Genomic DNA, 23,762 nt, shown 5'->3' with positions numbered 1-23,762 from the left:
CATGATACCTTGAATACATTTTATAGTAGTTACCTTGAACAGATAGATTGTTCCCAGTTACCTAACAATCATAAAAAATTAATTATTGTGCAAGTTCTAATTATATGTTTATGTCTTTGGGAGTTGCTGCATTGAAAATATATAGTGGCAATCACATGGTCTTGGAAAACTACTATGTATGTGATATCTCTAGGGAATGGGGTGATTTCTTATGACCATTTATCCTCTGCATTAATAGTTTGATGGTAATTCTAACAGTTTTACGCATTATAACTTGACAATTGCCACATAAATATTAATTTAAACCCTAGGTATGATAATCAGATTTATCTTATTCAATTATGCCCTGGTTTGTATTAGATTTGCAGTAGTTTAGTGAATCAATATGCATTAAATTGTGCCCTAGATTGTAATCAGATTTGCAAAACTTAGTAAGACAACATAAATCAGAAATATGATAGAAGACAAACAAGCATACCTTGGGAAAACCTCCAAGGAGGAAAAACCCAACATGAAAGACCCACAGGTCAGATTGTATATTCTCCTCTAAATAACAGTACAATACTTAGCTCGAATCTGATCTTGACATATCAGATCTGTCCTTGTATGCTTCAATGACTTGCCTCAAGATATGCTATGTCCCCTTGGACAATATTACACCAAACTGAATAATTTGCCCTCTTCCTTAGGTTCGCACAGCAGAGCTAATTTGCATTCTGATTTAATTTAACTTGATGATATTGTCTTGCAAAGTGATCTTTATTTATATGCCTCTTTTCTTTATTTAGGTCGGCCCTTTCTTGAAGTCGGCCTCCTTATATTTTAGGCACTAATGTTGTTTGATGCTAATATGTATTAGCGTGGATTTAGGATAGGGCCACGTTTAGTGTACGACCCAGTCCTAAAGGAGTTCGGATGTTGCCTTAAGGCAATCCGAACCCCTATACCCTAGTTACAATCAACAATAAAAGCTATCAGATTTCCACAATCCATTGAGTTAATGTATACAGTTTCTAGATTTGATTGTGTAAAAAATTTTAACCATCAATGTTTCGAATCACACTCCGTGATCCATCATCAGGATGAAGAAAGGTCAAGGTGGTGTAAAATTTGAAACATTGATGGTTAAAAAAATTTACTCAATCAAATCCAGAAACTGTATACATTAATTGACACATATTTTAAAATCTTTTTGGTCTATTTCTCTGAATATTTCCCAGCCATGTTTCCTGATGATTTGGCATTTCTGCATTCAGATACATCATAAATCATGTTAGAACACATCTTTCATCTCATTTTGAAAAACAACAGAAGCATATTTTATTAAATTTCATGGCTTGAATTGACTTTTTCCATGATTTTTGCCAAATTAGTTGCTAGCAGAGGCATCTACCACGAACCCTTTGAAACGGATAGCAGGGTCGCTGCCAGTAACAGAAAATATGCTTGTTGATGATGTCAGGTAAAGTCTAAGAAATATATGTTTAGAAGGTATTCATTCGCTTCAGGTAAAATGATTTCAATTGTTTATCATTAACTGCATATATAGGTAAAAGAAACATGATGTAACTGAAGAGTTTACTTAACTGTATTTTACAGGAAACATCAAAACCCTTTACCTTCACTGAAAAGCTTGACTACAGATCAAACCTATTGGAAAACTCCTAGAGGACATCTATCAGAATCATCATCAGGAATAATTTTGGAAGAGAAAGCACAGTATAGTCAGAAATTACCAAAATCAGTTGTCCAAGAAGAGGTGAATAAAGCAGAAATGCCAGAGCTATTTGGACTAAAAATATATTACATGTTTTTTAAAAGATGGTATGGTACCAGAAGATACTCAATGACATTTTTAAATATAATTTATTGTGTTTATTCTATTTTGGCTACAGGGTTTGGAAAATGTTAGACAGGCTGAGTTTACAGGCAGCACTGACGAACCAAACCAACACCTCAAAAGTCATTCACTTTTCCAAAAGCAAATTGAAGATTCAGATGACATATCAATTCCAGAGATTGATGATAATGTCAAAAAAGCCGATATCTTTTCAAAAGAATTGAAATATGTGAGTCCCATGCTAGCCTTCATTTCTTGCTCTAAAAATGTTCTGTTTTAATGGAATGGGTAAGCATGCTTCTAATAAATACTCACAGTATAAGCTTTGCAACAAGAGAAAATTAACTCCTTACTTTTAATGTAGTTAACATCCAAGTATCCAAAAGTTACAAGAAAGAATTTTTTTTGTTACATATATAGGTAAAACATACCCTAAAACTGCATGCCAAGGATTATATAGGGTTAGGGAGATTAAAGGCAAGTTGGGCATGGTTTAAAGAAATGTAGATACCATTTAACATTTCAAACCTTTTCTATGGATCAAAAATTTCATTAGGAGTTTATGGATTGTCATAGAGAATGAACAATACATCATAAGAATGCAACTTGCAACATATTACTATATTACTTAACTGAAGAATAATGAACAAAAATAAAAACTCTTTGCTTCAGCCTATTGGTGACTCCTACTTTATTGCTTTTGTTGGTGACCCTTAAAACTATAGTTTGAGATGTACCCCATCATTTTCAACTATTATGGTAATAGTTATTATATGTTGACTAAGACTTTGGTTGAAAAGGAAGCAGCTTCACAAGTGTGTCACACAACCTAGGTTGTTTCTACATTGAATTGAGTAACGACTTGTCGTCAAGGTCTGCAACACTTAGAAATCAGAATTATATTCTTTTTAATCCCAATTTCTTTAAAATATGCATTTGGCAGTAATTTTTTGTCTTCTTGGAACTTGAGTATTTTCTCTAGCAACCTATAACTATTGACCACTATGGCTATTCTATCCTCCGTTGTTCCTCTAGTATTTTAAATGTCAGTGAACCAATTGGATTCTCCAAATACAACTTTAGTGATATCACCAAGTCCAATCTCATAACTTGTGGTAGTGCTGATTCATGTTTAATGGCCTTTGCACTTTTGAGTTTTGCAATATAGGATCACCAATCCATCTCCACTAGATGTTGTAAATGCTTTTAGTGGAAAGAGAGGACCTTAAGAAAATTGGACATGGTGTCATCCAAACGTGCGCCTAACCTTATGCAATCGTCATTATTGGCTTAACTAAGTTTCTCAACACCTTCGACCAAATTGCTAAGGTTCTCTCACAAGTCACAACACATGGCATTGTCAACTAACAACAATGTTGTTGCCTTGGTCTTGGAATGGGTAGATCCTCTTGTATGACTTGAAGGGTTCCCCTCACAGGTTTAGTGGGCAATGCCCCTTGAGGTTCAAGCAAATGCAACGTGCCAAACATGACCATTGTAAATGTTAGTGCAATTTCCAATTTAATGAACAAGTTATATGCAAGATGGTGTATTTAAGATTTTGGTATTATGACTATGACAATAATATTGTTGTCTTCAATATTGTAACAAGAATAGTAATAATATTGAAGATCTTTCTTTTGCTGCAGGTATGGAGGATGAACTGCTATCTGCTGCATGTTTGATCTTAAAAAGCCATTTAGAAGAAACAATAGATTTCTTAGTTGGCCTAGGAACAATCTTCCATGCATCATTTTTCATTATGGATTGATACTCTTCAGACATAGCATCCTTCCATACTCGATGTTTAAGGGCATCAGTTACATTGTCAGGTTCATTTTTAGATAGATCATTCATAAGAGCAACATAGCTAGTAAATTTATTAGGCTTTTTACTTTCTCTGAAGGTTCCTGAAGGAGCAGCAAACCTCTGAGCTTCTTCTACTGTTTTGGTGACCCATAGTGGTCTTTTCTTGAGATTTCTAGGTGAGTGTTCATTTTCATTTTCAGTTTCATCTAGATTCTCCCTCTGAAACTCAAGAGCAGGATCTTCATCTAAGTTAGAAGTAGGGACATAGATTTCAGGTTCTATGGAGCTCTGAGCTCTTTTGAAGGCTAAGTCCTCCTCAAAGATTACATCCCTACTTAGTTCAATATTTCTTTGACCAGGTACATAGATTCTGTAGGCTTTGGAGGTTTCACTATATCCTACAAGCATTCCTCTTTTTCCAGAAGGCTCTAGTTTTAGTCTTTTTTCTTTAGGTACATGGATATAGACAGGACACCCAAATATCCTAAGGTGGCTGATACTGGCTTAATTTTAGTGAATACTTCCTCAGGAGTTTTATCTTCAAGATGGGAGTGTGGGCATCTGTTTTGTATATATACAGCGGTGCTGGATGCTTCTGCCCAGAGATTTGTGTTAAGGTTTTGATCTAGAATCATGGCCTTGGCAGCTTCGACTATAGTCCTATTTTTCCTTTTAGCTACCCCATTTTGTTGGGGGTTATAAGGTATAGTAAGCTCCCTCTTAATCCCATTATCTCTACAAAATTCTTTAAATGAATCTGATGTGTATTCTCCCCCATTGTCAGTTCTTAGGCTTTTAACTTTGTTTCCTGAGTAGTTTTCAGTTAGTGATTTAAATTCTTTAAACCTAGAGAGGATCTCTTCTGATTCTTTACATTTCAGAAAGTAGATCCAAGTCTTCCTAGAGTAGTCATCAACAAATATTGCATAATACAAGAATCCCCCTAGAGAGGGTACGGACATAGGTCCGCATACATCAAAATGAACTAACTCTAGAATTTTACTAGTTTTCCTAGTACTATTTTGGAATGTACCCTTGGTATTTTTACCTAGGGCACATCCTTTGCATGCCCCTGAATGATCTTGCTTTAACTTGGGTAGACCTGTGACAAGGTTTCCCATTGAAGATAAAGCCCTAAAATTCAGATGGCCTAATCTTCTATGCCAAACTTCATTTGCATTAGTGGCTTCATGGATTAAGGCTAGGTTGGGTTCTGTGCACAGCTCATACAAATAGCCCTGTCTCTGTCCAATGGTCTTTGCCTTCTTGATGGAAGAGTTCTTTGGCCAAGCCAATACTTTGTTGTCCATGAATGTCACTTTGTATCCGTTATCTTCTAGTGCCGATATAGAGACTAGATTCCTTTTGATGCCGGGAACATATAGTACTCCTTCGAGCCGCAAGGATATGCCTGTCTTCAATTTGATGGTGCAAGTTCCCATTCCTCTGACTGGATATGTGGAGTCATCTCCGATGGTTACTTCTTCATCACTCTCCTCTGTCATGGAGTCAAGTACTTCTCTAAACCCTGTGATGTGCCTGGATGAACCACTGTCAATTACCCATGAGTTGATCTTGTTAGAAGCTTGGCTTGTGAGTGTTGAGTAGAGTACATATTTTCCGGAGTCATCTTCCCCTTTAGTCTTTCCTGCTTTGGCAAATGTAGCATGTTGCTTGGTTCTTTCCGGGCACTTTGCAACATAGTATCCGAACTGATCACATTTGTAACATTGGATGTGAGATAAGTCCTTCTTTGAAGTGTTCTTGCCTTGACAACCTTTTCTCTTCCTAAACTACCTTTTCTTGTTTTGCTTGGTGGAGTTAGTGTTTAGGACTTGTAGGTCTTCATCTATATTCTTATGTTTCATTCCTTTCTTATTCAGTCTAGATTCCTCTTGGAGACAGTCATCTCTTAGTCTTTCAAACTCAGGATATTTGTCCCTTGCACTGATGCCCTGGACAAATGTTTCCCATGCACTAGGTAACCCATCTAGAGCAATGAGTGTTAACTCTTTGCTGTGGATCTCATATCCTAGGGTTGCTAGTTCATTTCTTAGAGTTGAGATCCTCATGAAGTAGGCGTTTACTGTCTCTCCTTTGTTCATGGTTATATGATTGATTTCTCGCTTCAAGGCCAGAGTTTGACTTGCATTTGATATCTCAAATGTGTTCACAAGTGCTTTGAACATTTCAAAAGCCGTTTCATGTTTCTTTATAATGGGCATTATGTTATTTCTCACCCCATCAACAATAATCTTGATTGCTTTTTCATTTCCTTCTATCCATGATGCTTTGTCAAGTTTGGTCTCTGGTTCCATAGATTCAGTCTTGATAAAAGTTTCGACTTTGCTCTCCCTTAGAATCATCTTGATTCTGAACTTCCATGCGGAGAAATCATCACCCACACCAAGTCTATCTTCGAATCTCATAGCATTGGCCATTAGAGAAATAGGATGCTTGATATAAACTAGTTCTTAAATTTTCCACAAAATTGAATAGCCTCAGGTTCGATAGCCTAGCTCTAATACCATGTAAATGTTAGTGCAATTTCCAATTTAATGAACAAGTTATATGCAAGATGGTGTATTTAAGATTTTGGTATTATGACTATGACAATGATATTGTTGTCTTCAATATTGTAACAAGAATAGTAATAATATTGAAGATCTTTCTTTTGCTGCAGGTATGGAGGATGAACATGTATCGATTTCAATGTCATCCCCTTTCTTTTGAATGATGCATATATAGTAAGGTAGTCACGATCAAGTGGCACCTTGATCGGACATGTCTTTTAGACATGTCCGACCAAGATGTCACTTGGTCGTGACTCTTCCAAATGTCAACCGATCCATTCGGTGTCTATGATAACTAATCGGTGCCATTGTTAATGATAACAGATCGATATAAACACACCCGATAATGAATCGGTATCAAAGCAAACAAGCCCGATAACTAATTCGGGTCAATTCTAATATAACCCAATTATATATCGGTAATGTTTTGGACATGTATTTAATTGCAATTCGATAATGAAGAGGTTCGATATATAAATCATTCATATGAAATATATATCTGCATTACCGTCTTTCTTCATTTGATGTAAATAGATAGGTATACGGTTTTATCTGATCGATGCTACTTGAATCAACAACCATTATACTTGATAGTGTTCAGCTTAACCATTAGAAGGTGAAGAGTCGCGTGGAAAAATGATTGTTTCAACTTTCAACTCATATAAAAGGTCTTCGACCTTTTTTGTAATGGACACCCTAGAATGCCCAAAAACTAACCCCACTGCTGATAGGAATTTAGTCAAACAGTTTGCAGCCAATTCCTTATTCCTCCGTTTAATGTTTCAATGTTTTTTTTTTGTTTTAAGTCTTTGCACAGGTATGAAACCACATAACATGAACTAAAAAGAATTTACAATAATAGGCAAGCTGGAAATTGAACTACTGCTGTTATAATATTATTTCCAGAATTAACAAACTCAAATACAAAGCAGGTTATTTTCAACTCACTAAATACTCTAGCATTTTGACATAATGTTCCAACAAAAGTTTCTAATTCTGCTGCTACAGTAACATGAATAGTGCCAGATGAATAGTGCCGCGTGAATAGTGCCAGGTGAATAGTGCTGCATGAATAGTGCCGCGTGAATAGTGTCGCGTGAATAGTACCCACGTGAATAGTGTCACGGCCTGTAGCTGGAAATGCAACCAAATAATGCTGCTGCTTGTAGCTGGAAATGCAACCAAATAATGTTGCTGCCTGTGGCTGAAAAATGCACCCAATCTGCCTGTAAATGACTGATCGCAAAGGATTCCAAAGGCCAAACCCCAAGGGAATGACGTCTAGAATGTCACAAGAGAGGATAGACGTCCTCTAATGCCAAGAACGGATCTGCAACTCACACACCAAATTCTTCTCATATTCCACCTCCCCCAATGAAGCCACAAAAGCTCCCTTTTATTCTTTCTCCAAGGGGCGACCCAACTCACTCAAACAATGTGGGATAAAACATGTTCAATATAAAACATATTAAAATATTCACTTATGTCTCCCTTGGTTGCCCCTTTGATTTACCCATATCTCCATAAAATAAATATTAAAGTAACACTTTAATATTTTACAATTAAATTAAATGTTACTTTAATAAAACTTCAGGCATTAAAATATATTAGCAATCGGACTCCGAATAGCATGAGTGATAGCTCGTCGGAAAGCTCTCGCCAAGGAGTATCAAATCCAATCACCAAAACTAGCCTCCGTTGTGTCCTGCTGACTTACTAAAAATAGTAAGTATGCCTGAAACTAAGTAAATCAACTTCGTTTTGGCCCAAACTAGAAATGACTAGGCCAAAACACTCCAGGATCCCTTTAAACCCTTCGTTAGCCCTCGGGACCATGTAGAGCTAGGCTAACGCACATATGCTTGGTCAATCTGCTAGAGTGGGGACATTACATTTTTGGAGTCTTAAAATTATGCATACATATTTATATTACCATATAGCAGGAGATGTAGTGGATTCAAGATAGATCACTGTAATGTCCCTTAGGGGAAATGACTGAAAATGCCCTAGTTATAGGTCTTAGTAGGAATTGAAAGTAGGTACCTTAGTCTCTGCTAGTCCAAAAATGCAAAACAAAGTTAGAAGATGGGATTCTAATTACATCATATGAATTATTACTAGTTAAGAAAGAAAGAACAAAGAGACTAATTGATAAATCAGAGAATTGTAACTAAAGAATATTATAATAGAATTAATCAATTATGGAAATAGAAAGTTCTGATCTATAACTAGAAGAAATCCAATTGCCTTGTCAGAATTATAATGTTTGCAGCATATTAAATTCAGGTTATTATACAGAGTGTTGTTTCAAATTATGGATACAATATGTATATGTATTGAAGAGAGAATACTTATATGTAAACTTCATTAGAATCTCATCATCTTATTGTACGTGCTCATACCTGAAGAAGTCGTCCGCCTGTGCATGGAGGTAGGCGTAATTCTTTTTTTTTTTCCCAAAAAACCCTTGTGTGGTTCATTCCCGAGTCTCCTATTTATTCTCCCCTCCACATCTGCAATGGGAAGACGCACCTGCTGGGAGGGTTTTGGAAGGCAGTGACTCCTTGAAAAGTCACCGCTTTCCATCATTCGATGCTAACATGAAGCTCTAACTTAATAATTGAATAATATTTACTAATATTATTCTTTTTTTTACAGATATTTGTTGATTAATACAATTAATGAATAATATTTCATTATTATTTGTAATTTACGAATATTCTCATTTAAAAATATTTGATGATCAATGCATTAGGGAATAATATTTCGTTATTATTTGTAAATTAATAATCAGCAAATAATCAGTAAATATTATTAATTCTTTTGAGGATACATTCATACACAGAAAATTGAGGGAACATGACAATCACCATACATTTACCTCAAATGCATCAAATACAACACATTCAACTTACAGATATCAAACTACCACAATTATATTAGCTAACTTATGATTGGTATGAGATGAACAGTAAATCTGAAATTTTATGACATGCAATTGTTCTTAGATCTAATGCTTCTACAGATAAAACATAAATGCTGATATGTTATATATTGAACCCTCAAGTGTAAATAATCAACAATTATTAAAAGTTGTTGTATTAAATACACCTAGATCCAAACATCCACTTGAAATCTTGACTTTTTAAATTTTCAGCTAGAACACTTACACTGACTCATATGCAAGCTAGAAACACAATTTTAGACTTACAACAAGTGATCTTGACTAAAAATGATGAAATTATAGCTTCCATATGCAAAAGAAATTCTATAATGATGGATGAACAACAAGAATGGCTGCTGGAAATGATCCAAATAGACATATAACAGAAGCAATAATCATTCCATGAGTAGATCACCCACTTATGACAAGATGACTGATTGATCTAGGGTTGTGACTAACCTGGAAGGATGATTTGAAGGCAAATTTAAACTGTAAAATGATGATACTCCAAAATAGTTGACTGCAAAGACAAATTAGTGGCTGTTACAGATATTGAATGGCTGGGGTGTTGGTGCAGTAGTCCATAAGGCTTGAAAATGGCTAAAATGTGCAGATTGCAGCTTATGGTAATGCTAAACTGTCCCCACAAGTGGCATAGATCTCCCTGGGAGGTTGGCCCCTCAAACTCAATATCGTATTAGCAATAAATACTGATGAACAAGAAGCGATTTGTGTTGGCAACTTTTGAAAAAACCCTCCTTAAGTTTGAGTAGCAAAATGATGACATTTGGCAATTAATTCTTAGGCACGTATCAGAAATATGTGTGCAAACCCTCAAATTGGTGATTAATGTTGATGGTGTCTCCTCTTGGACATTGCACTCAAGATATAGATGTGTAATGATGATGGAACATCAGAAAATAGTTTGGAAATCAGCAATGAAACCTTCAAAAATCACGAACAAGAAGATTTGCTTGATGATCAAAAGTAATTCACATGCAACTCTTGGATGAAATTACTGTTGAGACATGGACCAGCTAGGACTCGAACCTAGGACCTTCCATATGCTGTTGGAGTGCTCTATCACTGAGCTACTGGCCCCTCTTGGACCAGTCCATCGTCTGTCCGGGTGTGGCTTATTTCCAACACCAACACCCCCCCCTTAAGCCACACCTCTCATGTGCTTGGGCCTCCTAGCTTGGACCTGGCTCTGATACCATGTTGAGACATGGACCAGCTAAAACTCGAACCTAGGACCTTCCATACATTGTTGGAGTGCTCTACCACTAAGCTACTGGCCCCTCTTGGACCAGTCCATCGTTGGTCTGGGTGTGGCTTATTTCCAACACCAACAATTACCCCAAAGGAGATGAGGGTTTTTTCTCCATATTCACTAGTGAAAATTTGAGAGGGTTTTTGTCCTCCAAGATCTCCAATCAGCCAAGGCTTATCATTCTTGGATGACAATTTAACCACAATGCTCAAAATTTTTGAAAAGGTGCTTTGCAAAAATAATGACAAGATGAGATATGCCAATGAAACCAAACGCCCTTGTTTTGTAGTGCTCCAATGGTCTCATGGGTCTAATTTTTGTAACTATTGAAAATTACTTTTTTATTTTATTCAAGTACTTTAAAACACTTTTTAATTTTGATATTAATGTTACTTTTTTTATTTTAATTATATTATTACATTTTTGTAATGCACTGCCAAGGAACCCCCAAGGAAACAAGCCAAGAAAAATGGAATATTTTTTTATTTTTTTGAGACATTCTAGATAAACATAACAACTTCAATGCCAAAGAAATGACACAGCATGTTGCACCTGCACGACGACATACACATTAGTGTCGCAAGAGAGACTTTGACACACAAAAACATCTACTCAAGACCACACTATTGCACAAGAAAGGTGTCCACAATGGAAGACTAACATCAGAACCACTACTCGCCACAAGAAGCGGCAGAATAGAATGAGAGGAAGAATGATTCCTCAATGCTAATCAACACATACCACGATCACATCCTCTCACCAAATGACACCAAGATGGGAGGAAGGATTCATCCACCTCTAATCCACATCACACTAGGCTGATTAACTCAAGCACAGTCACTAATGACACTCACAAGAGCCCACTAGCTCAACTACACAATACGACACCTTGTCACAACTTGAAAATGCACAAGTGGAAGGCTAAAGTCCCTAAACACCAACCAACTATAGAGGAAGGATTGAGACACCTTAGGAAAGGTCAAACAATGGTTTCAAACCTTAGAAGACTTCACAAGGAGCTACAAGAATTCTCTTGGAAAACTAGAATTTCCCCTTGGTTCTAGGTGTGACGATTGGCCTCCAACGAACATGAACATGAACATGAACATGCATATCAATGCAATCGACACCAACAGAACTCACAACATTCTAGGACCCCCTCAAAGGTTCATTTGACTCTCCATAACCAAAAGAGAACTTCAATGCTCTCAAATTGACACTCAAAGACTCTGGAAACCTTCTCAAGCAAGTGCTAAGGGCTAAGGAGCACACAAGTTGGACGCCAAATCAAGACACATACGCTCCTAGAGGACACTAGCGCAACATGCCCTAGTCCATTAGATGCACTAGTGTCCTTTTTGGGTGCTAGTGTCCATGGTAACACCATCTTGCATTGTCATCCTCTAAGCCATGTTAGTGTCTTGACTAGTGAGCAAACCGACGTCAAGCTAAGGTCTCATAGACACCACAGATGCTTTGGAGTAGACATTAGACCCCTGGACATTAGGCACCACCAATGTGCAAGAGAAATGATGGGGAGAGCCCTAAATGCCTCCAAACCATGCTAAACTCCCACTAAAGGCTCAAACACTCTGAAGAACTCAAAGAAGCACAACATACAACACTTTGTCGATGTACAAGACAATCCAAGATGTATCCAGGGAGTCCCAAACAGACTTAGATTGACTTGAATCCACTCAAATCCACTCAAGATCACATGACAATTCTGTGAGGGAACTACAACACCCTCCAAGATGGCACAAAACACCACCAGATTCATTTTAAGCCCAAATGAAATGTTTGTAAACACGTAATCATGATACAATAATTGCAATGAAGGAAACAAATGCATAACTCATGCCTCGTACCAACACCAGCAGATGCAAAGCTACTCTAATCCATTCCATAATCATAGGATTGTATCATCCTGCATGAGGAGTGTCCAATATACATATACATCGTTACATAACTTGGATTCAAACATCCATATGTCACCTTATACTTGGATGATTAATGGTATTCTTACCTAGATGCTTCATGTATTGCAAACTTGTATTGCTGTTTATATCATTCTCTTTCTTATATTGGGTTGTGTTGTGAGGTATTCACATATCACCCCATTGCAAATGGGGACCCCCACTTTTTTCCTTCTTTCTAGGTTGTATTAGAGTCCTTAGCTATTAACCTTTGCATCAAAGGGGTATAGGTGGTCAAAAAGCTAAGAGTCAGATGGATAGCCTTGTGTAAGGTGTAAAATGACTGAGTCTGAACCTTGTCATGTGCATGACCTCAAGAGTATACTTCATTACTAGCACTTTTGGAGCGAATTTCCCTTTTAAGTCCTCATGAAGTAAATTTGACATGTTTTTTTGTAGATAAAGACTTGAGAAACCTAAGGATTGAGCTGATCAAACAATGAAGTGATTAGAAGAAAGTTTGTTTTAGTTTGAAATTCACTTCATCTTCAAACCTAGGAGAAGCACCTTCATGTCTTAAAGAAGTGGAGCGAAATTTTTTACGTCATGAACTCAACCACATGAGCAAACTTCACAGCTTGAAGAGGATGAGTGAATTTTACCTTGAACAACATAGAAGCAAACTTCACAAACTAAGAAAGGTGTAACATGCTAGAAATTCAAAAGAGATATCAATTCAAATAATCTAACCGTTGACAATATAGCCGTTAACATTAACATAGCAAGTAACATAAAAGTAGGGAATTTTTTTTTTTAAAAACAGGAAACAAGAATAACGATAACTGAAAGATTAATTACATTGAACTAAAATAAAGCATACATGTAAGATCAAGAAATAAATAACTTTGCATGAAATTAAAGAGAGAAAGGTTTTAGAGAGTAATTTGCAACTGATGCTAAGTTCTGAACTTCAAAACTCTGTCATGATATTGGTGAGGAGGGAAAGTATCATTAGGGCGCTTTTCCGTCCAACCACAGACTATCTAGTCGCACGTGCCATGTCCTTCTGGATTGGCCCAGCCCTTCGTAGGGAGGTAAAGGAAAAAGAGAACTCAATGCCATCTGAGACTTGGTGTTAGGACCTACACGCTTAGTCGGTCATACACTAAGGGTAACTCCCTACTAGTATGATGCTCTGACTAGAGGTGTATCTAGTACTAAAGATCAGACGAGTGCATACATTATGCAACACCACCTTGGCCAAGGTTTTACACTATAAGCACGAATTAACGTGTTGTCAATGATCTCACCCTTCTCGGCAATAAGTCTAGGTTCTAGGAGTTCAACTGAACTCAAAAGGGAACTAAGGCTCAACTTTTGTGTTAGCGTTCAATGGATATAGTTTTAGAACTCTAAGTGTTATCATTTATTTCTTTCTCATTCAAATTGCAATGTTTTATCATGTATCCAACTGAATCCCTGGCTTGGGAAGTTAGGGGGCATAAGAGCCGCCAATTGTACGTACAATTCCTAAGTATGGAATATAACTTGCCGGACATGTCTTTGCTGTCCGGGCCTCTTGAGAATGAACTCCCAATAGTGATGCTAACTTCATCATGTACAATAGTGCTCTTCTACCCACTGCCTTCCTAGGCTAGGGTATAGGTTAGTTTTATAACCAGGAGGGTAATCTCAATTAGATAGTGTATTTGACATTGCTGATCAGATTGTTCAGTTTTAAGCAAAACTGAGGAAGCTTGATTATGATGTTAGCAGTCTTCTAAACATGAGACTATGCAAGTTTCCGATTCTAAACTGAGGAACACTGCTGGTATAATTGTTTTAGCTTATTACGCAATTTAAGGATTCAAATACCATATATTATACACATATCGGTATGAAGTGTTATACCTCCATGCTTACATACATACACACCCATGTATATGAATGTACCTATACAGGATGTGAATATATGTAAGTATGTACAAAACACTACATCTCTCTTATAAGAAAGCAGTGATGCAAGTTAACAGCCCCCTTTCTTTTTATAACTGAAATAGAATGGACTGCTCCCTTCAAGAGGCTAATACATTAACCCATCACTGAAGTAATAAAGAGTCAGGATTTCTATTAAAGAACTCAGATAACGATAGTTTGCCCACAATTGTTATGAAGGCAACATGGATTTTCTGTTCAAAAGAAACTAACAGCCTAGTTACAGCAGTACATAATATCTAATTTCCATATAGTTGCAAACTATTCATATCCAACATAAGGTTACTGCAAATCTGAAATATATATAAGGAACAAATCTAGCAGGTTTTCCAGGTTTAATTGAAATGTTTCAGTCTAAAATTATAAAGTACTGTTGTTATAATATTATTCCAGCTGGTTTATCTCAACCCATTTATTCTAAACCCTTTTTTAAAAAAAATAAAATAATGGATACACAGATACAGCACTGTTGTTTCATACACCAGAATTTCTCATATAAATATAAATAGCCTTTCATTCTATGGCAGGTATAGTCATATTGCCTTTTTAAAATTACAGCAGTATTAACCTTTAAAAAAAAAGAGATTCTCTACACTTGCTCCAGACTGAGCACACTTAGAAATTAGCAAAATCTGCCATGGGGTTTTTAGAAGTTTTTCCCCATTTTTTTTTTTAAAGAAAATCCATCCATAATTTGAAATAATTTGAACAGATATAGCTTAGTATTCCCTTTCTTTTCGTTCACATAACATTAATTTTAGACTGAAGGAGAAATGGAGAGATGTAACCCATAATCACAGGTTAGTAAGATCACATGACCTATAAAAGAAGGAAAAGAAACTCCTGGAATGTATTCCTACAACCAATTTCTTGCCAAACCCTCGGTCCTGGAAACGCACAGCAGAAAGAAGAATTCGCAAAGCCAAACCCTTATTCTTGCCATCCAAGATGAAGAATAAAGAAAGAATGAATCCCCTTTCCTTCCTTTCCGCCTATGTATTTGCCAACACGTTTTTTTCCTCATTGCCATGCCCTAATACCAAGCAAAATTCTCAAACCGCCCAAGGAGTCATGTTAATCTTGTGCTCCATTCTCACGCCTTCAGCATTTCTTGCTTCCAACAGAAGCTTCTTCCTCACGCGTTAAACATTCTCGCACTCAAAACATGCTTCCCATGAAAATATCTTTCCATCGATATTGTAAGAAATGAATGCATAATAATATATATTTGGTGCTTTCCCATTTTCTTTTCAAATGATATCGAAATATATTAGGAAGTATTGATAATGCGTTAAACCCATTTCTTTTTGCTTGCTTACTCTATTCTTTATCAAATCTCCCATTACTTGATAAATTCATAAGGCAAGATAGAGCGATGTATAATGGTTTAATTAAAAATTTATATCCCTCTCAATATTGCCATAATATATTTTAAGCCAATCACCTAGCAACTTTAGGAGGGACAAACTTCATATCTCCCCTTCACATAACCTTCACTTGATTATACAGTTGCCAATTTAAAGTTGGCAAATGATAATTTATTTAATTAAAAATAAACATTGCCATACAAATTATAAATTGATTAAATATACATATTTATTTATATTTATATATATGCGACCCATACACCCTACGAATACCTGACTGCGGTATGTATACATACTCCCGTACCCAGGTATTCATATAAGATATATATGTAACATATATATACATATACATAAATATATATTTATATAATTAAAGTAACATTAGTTGCAGCCAACTTGATTAATAATTAATGAAATAATTAATAATTACCTCGAGAAGCGACAAACCCTAGGGTTATAAACCCTAAATTCTCTGCACTGACCTACTAGGTTACCTAGCACACTGGCTAACAAGGTCTGACAAGATCAACATAGGTTTACCTGGCTTAGGTTAGGGTTTTCAAACGGCATTGAGTCCTTTCCTTCCTTTCACCTCCCGTCCTGATGATACTTTCCCTCCTTTCATGGAGGACGACGGTCTCCTGCACACACTTGGCCCACGGAAATCGGTTAGATCCAAATCTTGCCCAGTTCTGACTATTAATAATTCATGACAAAAGTAGAACATGATATCATATTGTTAACTGCAATTTCATCAAATCATCATAAAAAGCATAATTATCATCATTCACATATGTGTAATCATTTGAACAAATCCATCATTTAAAGCATAAAACTAGACATATTATACATCTAACAAGTATATCAAAATGCACTAGGGTTAACATGTATCAGGGCGTAAATACTGCACAAAATCAACTAGGGCACAAGTGGGATGTAACAAAAGGAGTGGTTTAAGGGCAAGATTGAAGGCAAAGTTCAAGAGTCGCTTCATATGATGGATGATAGGATCTAACTTCATGTGCTTGGTGAGAGAAGCGAATTTCAAAAATCAGCCCACATGAGCAAACTTCATGTTTTCAAGAGGATGAGTGAACTTCAAGAATGAAGGGAGATGGGCAAACTTCAAAATTTTAAGTACATGAGCAAACTTCATGATGGAGGGGAGATGAGCGAATTTCATATTCAAGCACCAAAGGGCGAACTTCATAAATCAGCATGGATGAGCGAACTTCAAGAATGAAGGGAGATGGGCGAACTTCATGAACTCAGCTACATGAGCGAACTTCATAATTTGAGGTAGATGAGCGAAGTCCATGTTAGAGATAGAGGAGTGAAGGAGATTTGAAAGCATTTGCCCTAAGTCAATTCAATTTGAAACAAACTTCACAAATTCAACCACATGAGCAAACTTCATGAACTCCACTAGATGAGCGAGCTTCAGGAATCAAGACATATGAGTGAACTTCATGTTTTGAGGTACATGAGCAAACTTCACAACTTGGACCATATGAGCGAACTTCATCTTTGGGGGGAGATGAGCGAATTCCATGATGGAAGAACAAAAGAGATTTGAAAGCATTCAACTTGAAACAAACTTCAAGGATCGATGCACATCAGCAAACGTCAAGAATCCATGCACACGGGCGAACTTCATGAATCCACCTAGATGAGCAAACTTCACAAATTGGCCCATATGAGTGAACTTCATGATCAAAAGAGGATGAGCGAACTTCATAAACTGAGGTATATCAGCGAACTTCAAGAATTGAGCCACCTGGGCGAACTTCATATTTCAAGCTATATGAGCGAAATTCATGAACTCAGCTACATGAGCGAACTTCATGATTTGGGGTAGATGAGCGAAATTCATGTTGGAAGTAGAGGAGTGAAAGGAATTTGAAAACATTTACCTTGATTCAATTTGAAACAAACTTCATGAACTCAACAACATGAGCAAATTTCACAAAATGGAGTATATGAGCAAACTTCACAAATTAGCCTAGATGAGCGAACTTCAAGAATCCATGCATATGGGCGAACTTCACAATTTGAGGTAGATGAGCGAACTTCAAGGATTAGCATAGATGAGCGAATTTGCCCAAAACAAGATACAAGGCAGCTAATAGATCATTTCCTAGAGCTAATTTGATACTTTAGCATGCCTAATAGAAAGCAATTTTGAATTTAAGATGATGAAAGGCGAGTAAGAAGTTAACTTCATGTTTGGAGGTAGGTGAGCGAATTTGTTGAGATACAAAGGAGAGTTTAGTCTTGATTTGAAATCAACTTCAAGAATCAAAATTGGATGTTTGGAAAGGAAAGGGTCATTTTGAGTTGAGAAGATGGAAGGTGAAAGTTCAAAGATCACTTCATGTGAAGCAAGGTCAAGGTGAACTTCATGAACTGGGGGTTAGAAGCGAACTTCATATACTCCACTCTCAGAGCGAAATTCCTATAGAGGCCTCTCCTAAAGGTAGTTTGTCATGTTGTTATCAATTGATGATTAAAGGCTTTAAAGTTGAGCTCATAGAATGAGGATAAACGAATGAAAGTGAGTTCAAAGGCAAAGCGAAGGGTAACTTCATGAACATCATTGTTGGAGCGAATTTCAAGTGCCCCTTCCTTAGAGCAACCTCAACTTCAAATGCTCCTTCATGAAGGCGAATTCTCTCTAAATCCTCTTATCAAACCTGCAAAACACATAAAATCAAGGGATATATCATGTTAAGAAGAACTGTCAAAGTTATATATTATGTATTTTATATCATGTTTGTTTTGTTTTGCAGATGAGAGAGGATGGTGATTGTAAAGCAAAAGGAGAAAGATTGTAAGATCTACATCACCATGCAAGGAAGAAAACTTCATTTACAAGTATAGAATGCCCAAGAGGAATCTCAATTCTCACAGCACCAGGAAGTCACAGAAAAGGATTTCCAAAGAAGAAGAGCAGTGGTGACATCAGAAGTTCATTCTAAGGCACATCAATACTTCAAAATCAAGATTTATACCTTACACTTCCATGATCAAGGCATTCGAGAGGATAGTTTCAGAAGAGTTAATCAAAGTTAGAAGATCATCGTCATCATCGCTGAAGCTGGATAATGTTGAGTATCAAGAAATATTCCTTCATGATGATCTATCAAGCCTACAAAGTGCAAGTTGAGGTGGAATCCTAGTCATCATCCCAGTCACCACTCACCAAATCAAGAAGTTCCACATGAGCATGTCTAGATGCAATGTACCTGACTCGCCCGTGAAGGCACAAACTTCGAGGCACCTACCTTTATTATCTATTGGTCATGACAAAGCATTGTAATTATTTCATTGGCCAAAATTGAGTTTGTTGTAACAAACCCTAATTAGGGTTTTCATTGTAAAATCTCGACCATTGATCTCAAAATTGATCTAAGCCATTGAATTGTATTGAGAGCATTATAAAAGGCTCAAGCTCCTCATTTGTAAAGGTTAATAGTTAGCAAATAGTTAATAGTAATAGCAATAGAGAAATAGATAGTTTTCGAGGAATAGAGTAGTGAATAGCTAGATTAGAGTAGAAGTTAGATTAGGAGAAGGCAAAGATTGTTGCCAAACCTTGTTGTAATGAACAATTGATTTCATTGAAGTTAGGGTGAATTTGATTTGTTGCTTCAACAACTTGCATGGGCTTTACTTCTCAATTTATTTTCATGTTGATTAGATTGAGTGCAAGAATTTGTTGAATGTATTTGTGTGGGATCGGTTTAGTCCATACCACTAGCCTCTTGTTGATTGTAAGTGTGCCTTGTGTGGTCAACTAGAATGATATGAGCTTAACTTCAAATTGTTATGCGTCCATTGTTTATGTATTAACTTGAATGGTGATCAATGTTTGATGGTAATGATTTGAACATCTCTGAAATGTCCTTAGAAGATTGCACTGAGCTTGTGTCAAATTGTTCAAGTTGATGGTGAGACCTCGCTCAATAGGATTCCATCTAATCATTCACCTATCTTCTTACATTCTAGGCCTTAGAATAGACTCTCTCAACCCTTCATCTTTTGCCATTTTTTCAAACTCAAGTTAGTTTAGGATAGAAAAGCATCACAAGATTGCAATATCAGATAATCAAGTTCCAGCGATTCAAGCATTCGACAATTCAACGTAAGTCCCCTTGTGATACCAAGAATCACATCAACCAACTGTGCTTATCCACATGTCGTGATCCAACATACTAGAACCTTGGAGTTATCTCAAGTGAACCTTAAGCTAATCTTCAACATTTGAGTAACTTTGTTCAAGAGAGGATAAGATACTTTTGGCTATTTTATTTTGTGTTCGCATGTGCGTAAAAAACACATCAACAGGTTGCAATTGAGATGTCTGGCATTTCTTTCCCTTGTGAATGCTTCCTCTTTGATATGTATGATGTGCATACTTGTGTTAGGCATTTGTGTAAGCCTATACCCCATGTGTATTATTGTTTTAGTGTTTGGTCCATGTATCTATCTCCATGAGCACAATGGGGTGGCTCTTTGGGTTCCACAAGGTTTGGTGGCGTTGTTAACCACCATTGGGTACCGGAGATCGTAGCTTCAAGGATGGCATTGAGTTCATCCATCTAACATCATGGGCCAACACATTGCAATCACATGATCATCAATCAAACAACACCAACAAGGAAGGCACTACATCTTTCAGGTCCTACTCGAAAATGCAAGGCTAGATGTTAAAGAGCAAGATCAGGGAGTGCCATCACGTAGCTCGAAGGGATGGCTCACACAGAACCGAGTAGCCCTCTCATATAGACGAGGAAACCTGGTCTAGTCCCAATGCATCATGGTCGGGCATGTCTCTTTGGACAAGTCCCAAGTTCCCAACACTTCACAAGCAGGCATGTCTTCCCAATATATCCTTACCCTATACGAGCGCTCAAGGCATGCAAGGGGCAGTCACTTATCTTGCTTCATTTTATTAAAAGTGTCATTAGTTTTTACTTATTAATGAAATGCCCAATGAGTTACCCTAGCAGCCCCTTTGTGCCCCAACCCCAATTGGACACCACTCCCATCACTATCCCTAATACCTACCCTAGGCTCAGTGAAACCAAAATCAAAACCAAATTCATTAAATTGCAACTTTCCAATTCATACTTTCATCAAATTGAACCAAATTCACATAATATGCACAATTGATCAATTGATCAAATCAACATGCAAATGGATTTGAATTGATCCCAATTCAAAATTTCATACACATTATCCATACTTCAACATTATAATTTCACATCAAAATCATAAAATTCCACTTTAAAAACATAACACAAAATTTCCCAAAAACCAGGGAATAGTGAAAATCACCATTAAAAGACCTTCAAGAACACCAAAAAATCGAAGTGCAAGAATAAAAAACCTAAAGATATCTTTTTAACACACTATTTTCTGGGTATGGTTCTATTTTAACACATTATAATTATATTCTTTTGACATTTTTCAACTATATTGTGGTCACATGGAATCATTGATACTAATGTTGCAAGGATCACAGATACTAATTTAGCAGTCCTTGCTACATTCTTTTCAATATTTATTCCATGCACATAATTTCGGCTAATTTAACCCAAAAACTAACAGAACACGCTCTTGATGCTTTTTATATTGTTATTCTTTTCAATTATGTGTATTGAAAAATTTATTTAATTGTTCAGTGAAGAAGGGAATAGTAAATTTTGTTATTATAGTACATTATAGACCCTTGGTCTCCCTGTCTCCCTGTCCCCTAGAGACATCCCCTACATTATAGTATTAGTGATAGGCTGCTTTCGCAAGAAAAATATCAATAAGGATTTATTCATTAAGGTTGTGAGATTCAGTCAAGAAATTTTTCGAGAAAGGGCATTTTGATTTCAAAGGCAAGATATTTATCTGTTGATACATTGAATTTTCATCATTAGAAAATATGTCGCCATTGTAACAAAATCTGTAGATTACTTAGAGAGGGTATTGGTCAAGGTTTGGCATACTTAATATTTTCTGGGTACGCTTCTATTTTATGCATTACTTAAGCAGAACTCAAATAGTGTGTGCATAAAAATGTAATAATTCAATTTTACTTTAATCATAATTCTATTCTTTTGACATATTTCAACTATATTATGCGCACATGGAATCACATATGCTAATGTAGCAAGGATCACAAATACTAATGTAGCATTCCTGGCTACATTCTTTTCAATATGTTTTCCATCACATAATTTTGGCTAATTTAACCCAAAAACTAACAGGACATACTCTTGATGCTTTCTTTATTGTTGTTCTTTTAAATTATGTGTATTGGAAAATTTATTTTGTACGGTGAAGAAGGGAATAGTAAATTTTGTTACAATAGTACATTATAAATTCAAGGTGCCCTTTATTCAGATTTTCAAACCTAACCAGGATCTTATGATTTTTATTTTGACACATTTTCTGTCATTTTTTTGCATGTTAGATGTGCAACATGCTGCAAAAGAAACATGAAGAAGCCAAAGACATCCTTGTACGTTCAATCGTCACAAACAACTTACTACTGATGTTAAATCATCCTCTGCATGAAGAAAAAATATCCTTGCAAATGGTTTTCTTTCGTTTTCAATTTTCTTTTCTGCTGACCTGTGAATTTTAACTTCGTTTCTTTAACATAAAACACATTCAGAAAATAAAAATGTATGCAGTCTCCATGTTACCTAACAATGCACAAGATGGCCAGATCAAATGAATAGTTTGTAGCAGCTTGTGGCTGCTATTAGATTTCATCTTCAGAGCTAAAGCCATGCTTGAGGAAGATTATCTCGTGCTCACTTGCAGATGAGCCTATCCGTTTATACCTTTTTGCAATCATGTAAAACTTATTAAACCCATTCAAGCCAAACTTTCTTCCATTGCTTCGCTCATGTTGATGGTTGAGAATGCTTATATTTCTACATAGTTACTCCAAGTTAATTTGAAGAACATGCTGAATGTAAGTAAAATTTTAGGAGTGTACATAGTATTAGATGATAAAGGTGAAGCAACTGGCTATGAGCTGCAAGCCTATATCATAATTTGGCGGTGGTAGTTAAGAGGACACTACCAAGCTCACTTTTAATACTCGGAATCGTAATCACTTGGTACATACTAATGCTTTCAATTGTCACAAACAATTTGCTACTGATGTTAAATCATCCTCTGCATGAGGAAAAAATGTCCATGCAATTGTTATCTTTTCTCATTTAATTTTCTTTTCTGCTAAGCTGTGAGTTTTAACTTTGTTTCGTTTAACATAAAACACATTCAGGCAATAAAAATGTATGCAGTCTCCATGTTACCTAATAATGCACAGTATGACCATATCAAATGAAATACTTTACAGCAGCTTGTGGCTGCTATTAGATTTCATCTTCAGAGCTAAAGCCGTGCTTGAGGAAGATTATCTTGTAATCACTTTGCAGAAGAGCCTATCCGTGAAACATATTAAACCATTTCAAGCCAAACTTTCTTACAGTTCTTTACTCATGTTGGTTGAGAATGCTTATATTTCTACATAGTTACTCCAAGTTAATTTGAAGAACATGCTGAATGTAAGTAAAAATTTTGAAGCGTACATATTATTAGATGATAGAGGTGAAGCAACTGGCCATGAGGTGCAGCCCTATCTCATATTTTGGCAGTGGTAGTTAAGAGAAGGAAACTACCAAGCTCACCTTTAATACTCCAAATCATAATCACTTTGTATATCCTCGTGCATTCAAATACCTGTAGCACTTGCAACCCTGTCTAATAACAGAAGGATTCCTTTGGGTATTGTACAATTGAAAAGTGATATATCAGAATGAAATATATATTTAAGAATCCTGCTTGATGAATTTTTTATGGCTGAGCGTCCTGATTAACGATGTCCTCTTAAATTTTCAACTTTAAACCATTACTCTAACACATATTGTGTTTCAGTGCTTACTAAAATTTTGAGAAGACTTTAAATGCCCTTGGATAAAGTTATTTTGTAACTTTTGTTTGATGACCTATTTGTCTTTAACCGCCAAATTGTA

At 36.3% G+C, this 23,762-nt stretch overlaps 1 protein-coding gene across 1 annotated transcript; it reads left to right on the top strand.

Annotated features, from left to right (window-relative positions):
- The first annotated feature begins 1,344 nt into the window (after nt 1-1,344).
- On the top strand, nt 1,345-23,217 carry LOC131071931 (uncharacterized). The gene is made up of 5 exons (XM_059209098.1): nt 1,345-1,462; nt 1,600-1,759; nt 1,896-2,069; nt 22,187-22,299; nt 22,387-23,217. Exons 1-5 carry the CDS (start codon nt 1,443-1,445, stop codon nt 22,451-22,453), a joined length of 534 nt encoding a protein of 177 aa, XP_059065081.1. The 5' UTR covers nt 1,345-1,442; the 3' UTR covers nt 22,454-23,217.
- Nucleotides 23,218-23,762: the final 545 nt, after the last annotated feature.

This window comes from Cryptomeria japonica, chromosome 7 (assembly GCF_030272615.1).
Source record: "Cryptomeria japonica chromosome 7, Sugi_1.0, whole genome shotgun sequence".
NCBI classification, from domain to species: domain Eukaryota; kingdom Viridiplantae; phylum Streptophyta; class Pinopsida; order Cupressales; family Cupressaceae; genus Cryptomeria; species Cryptomeria japonica.
This window is presented reverse-complemented; position numbering and strand designations above follow the sequence as displayed.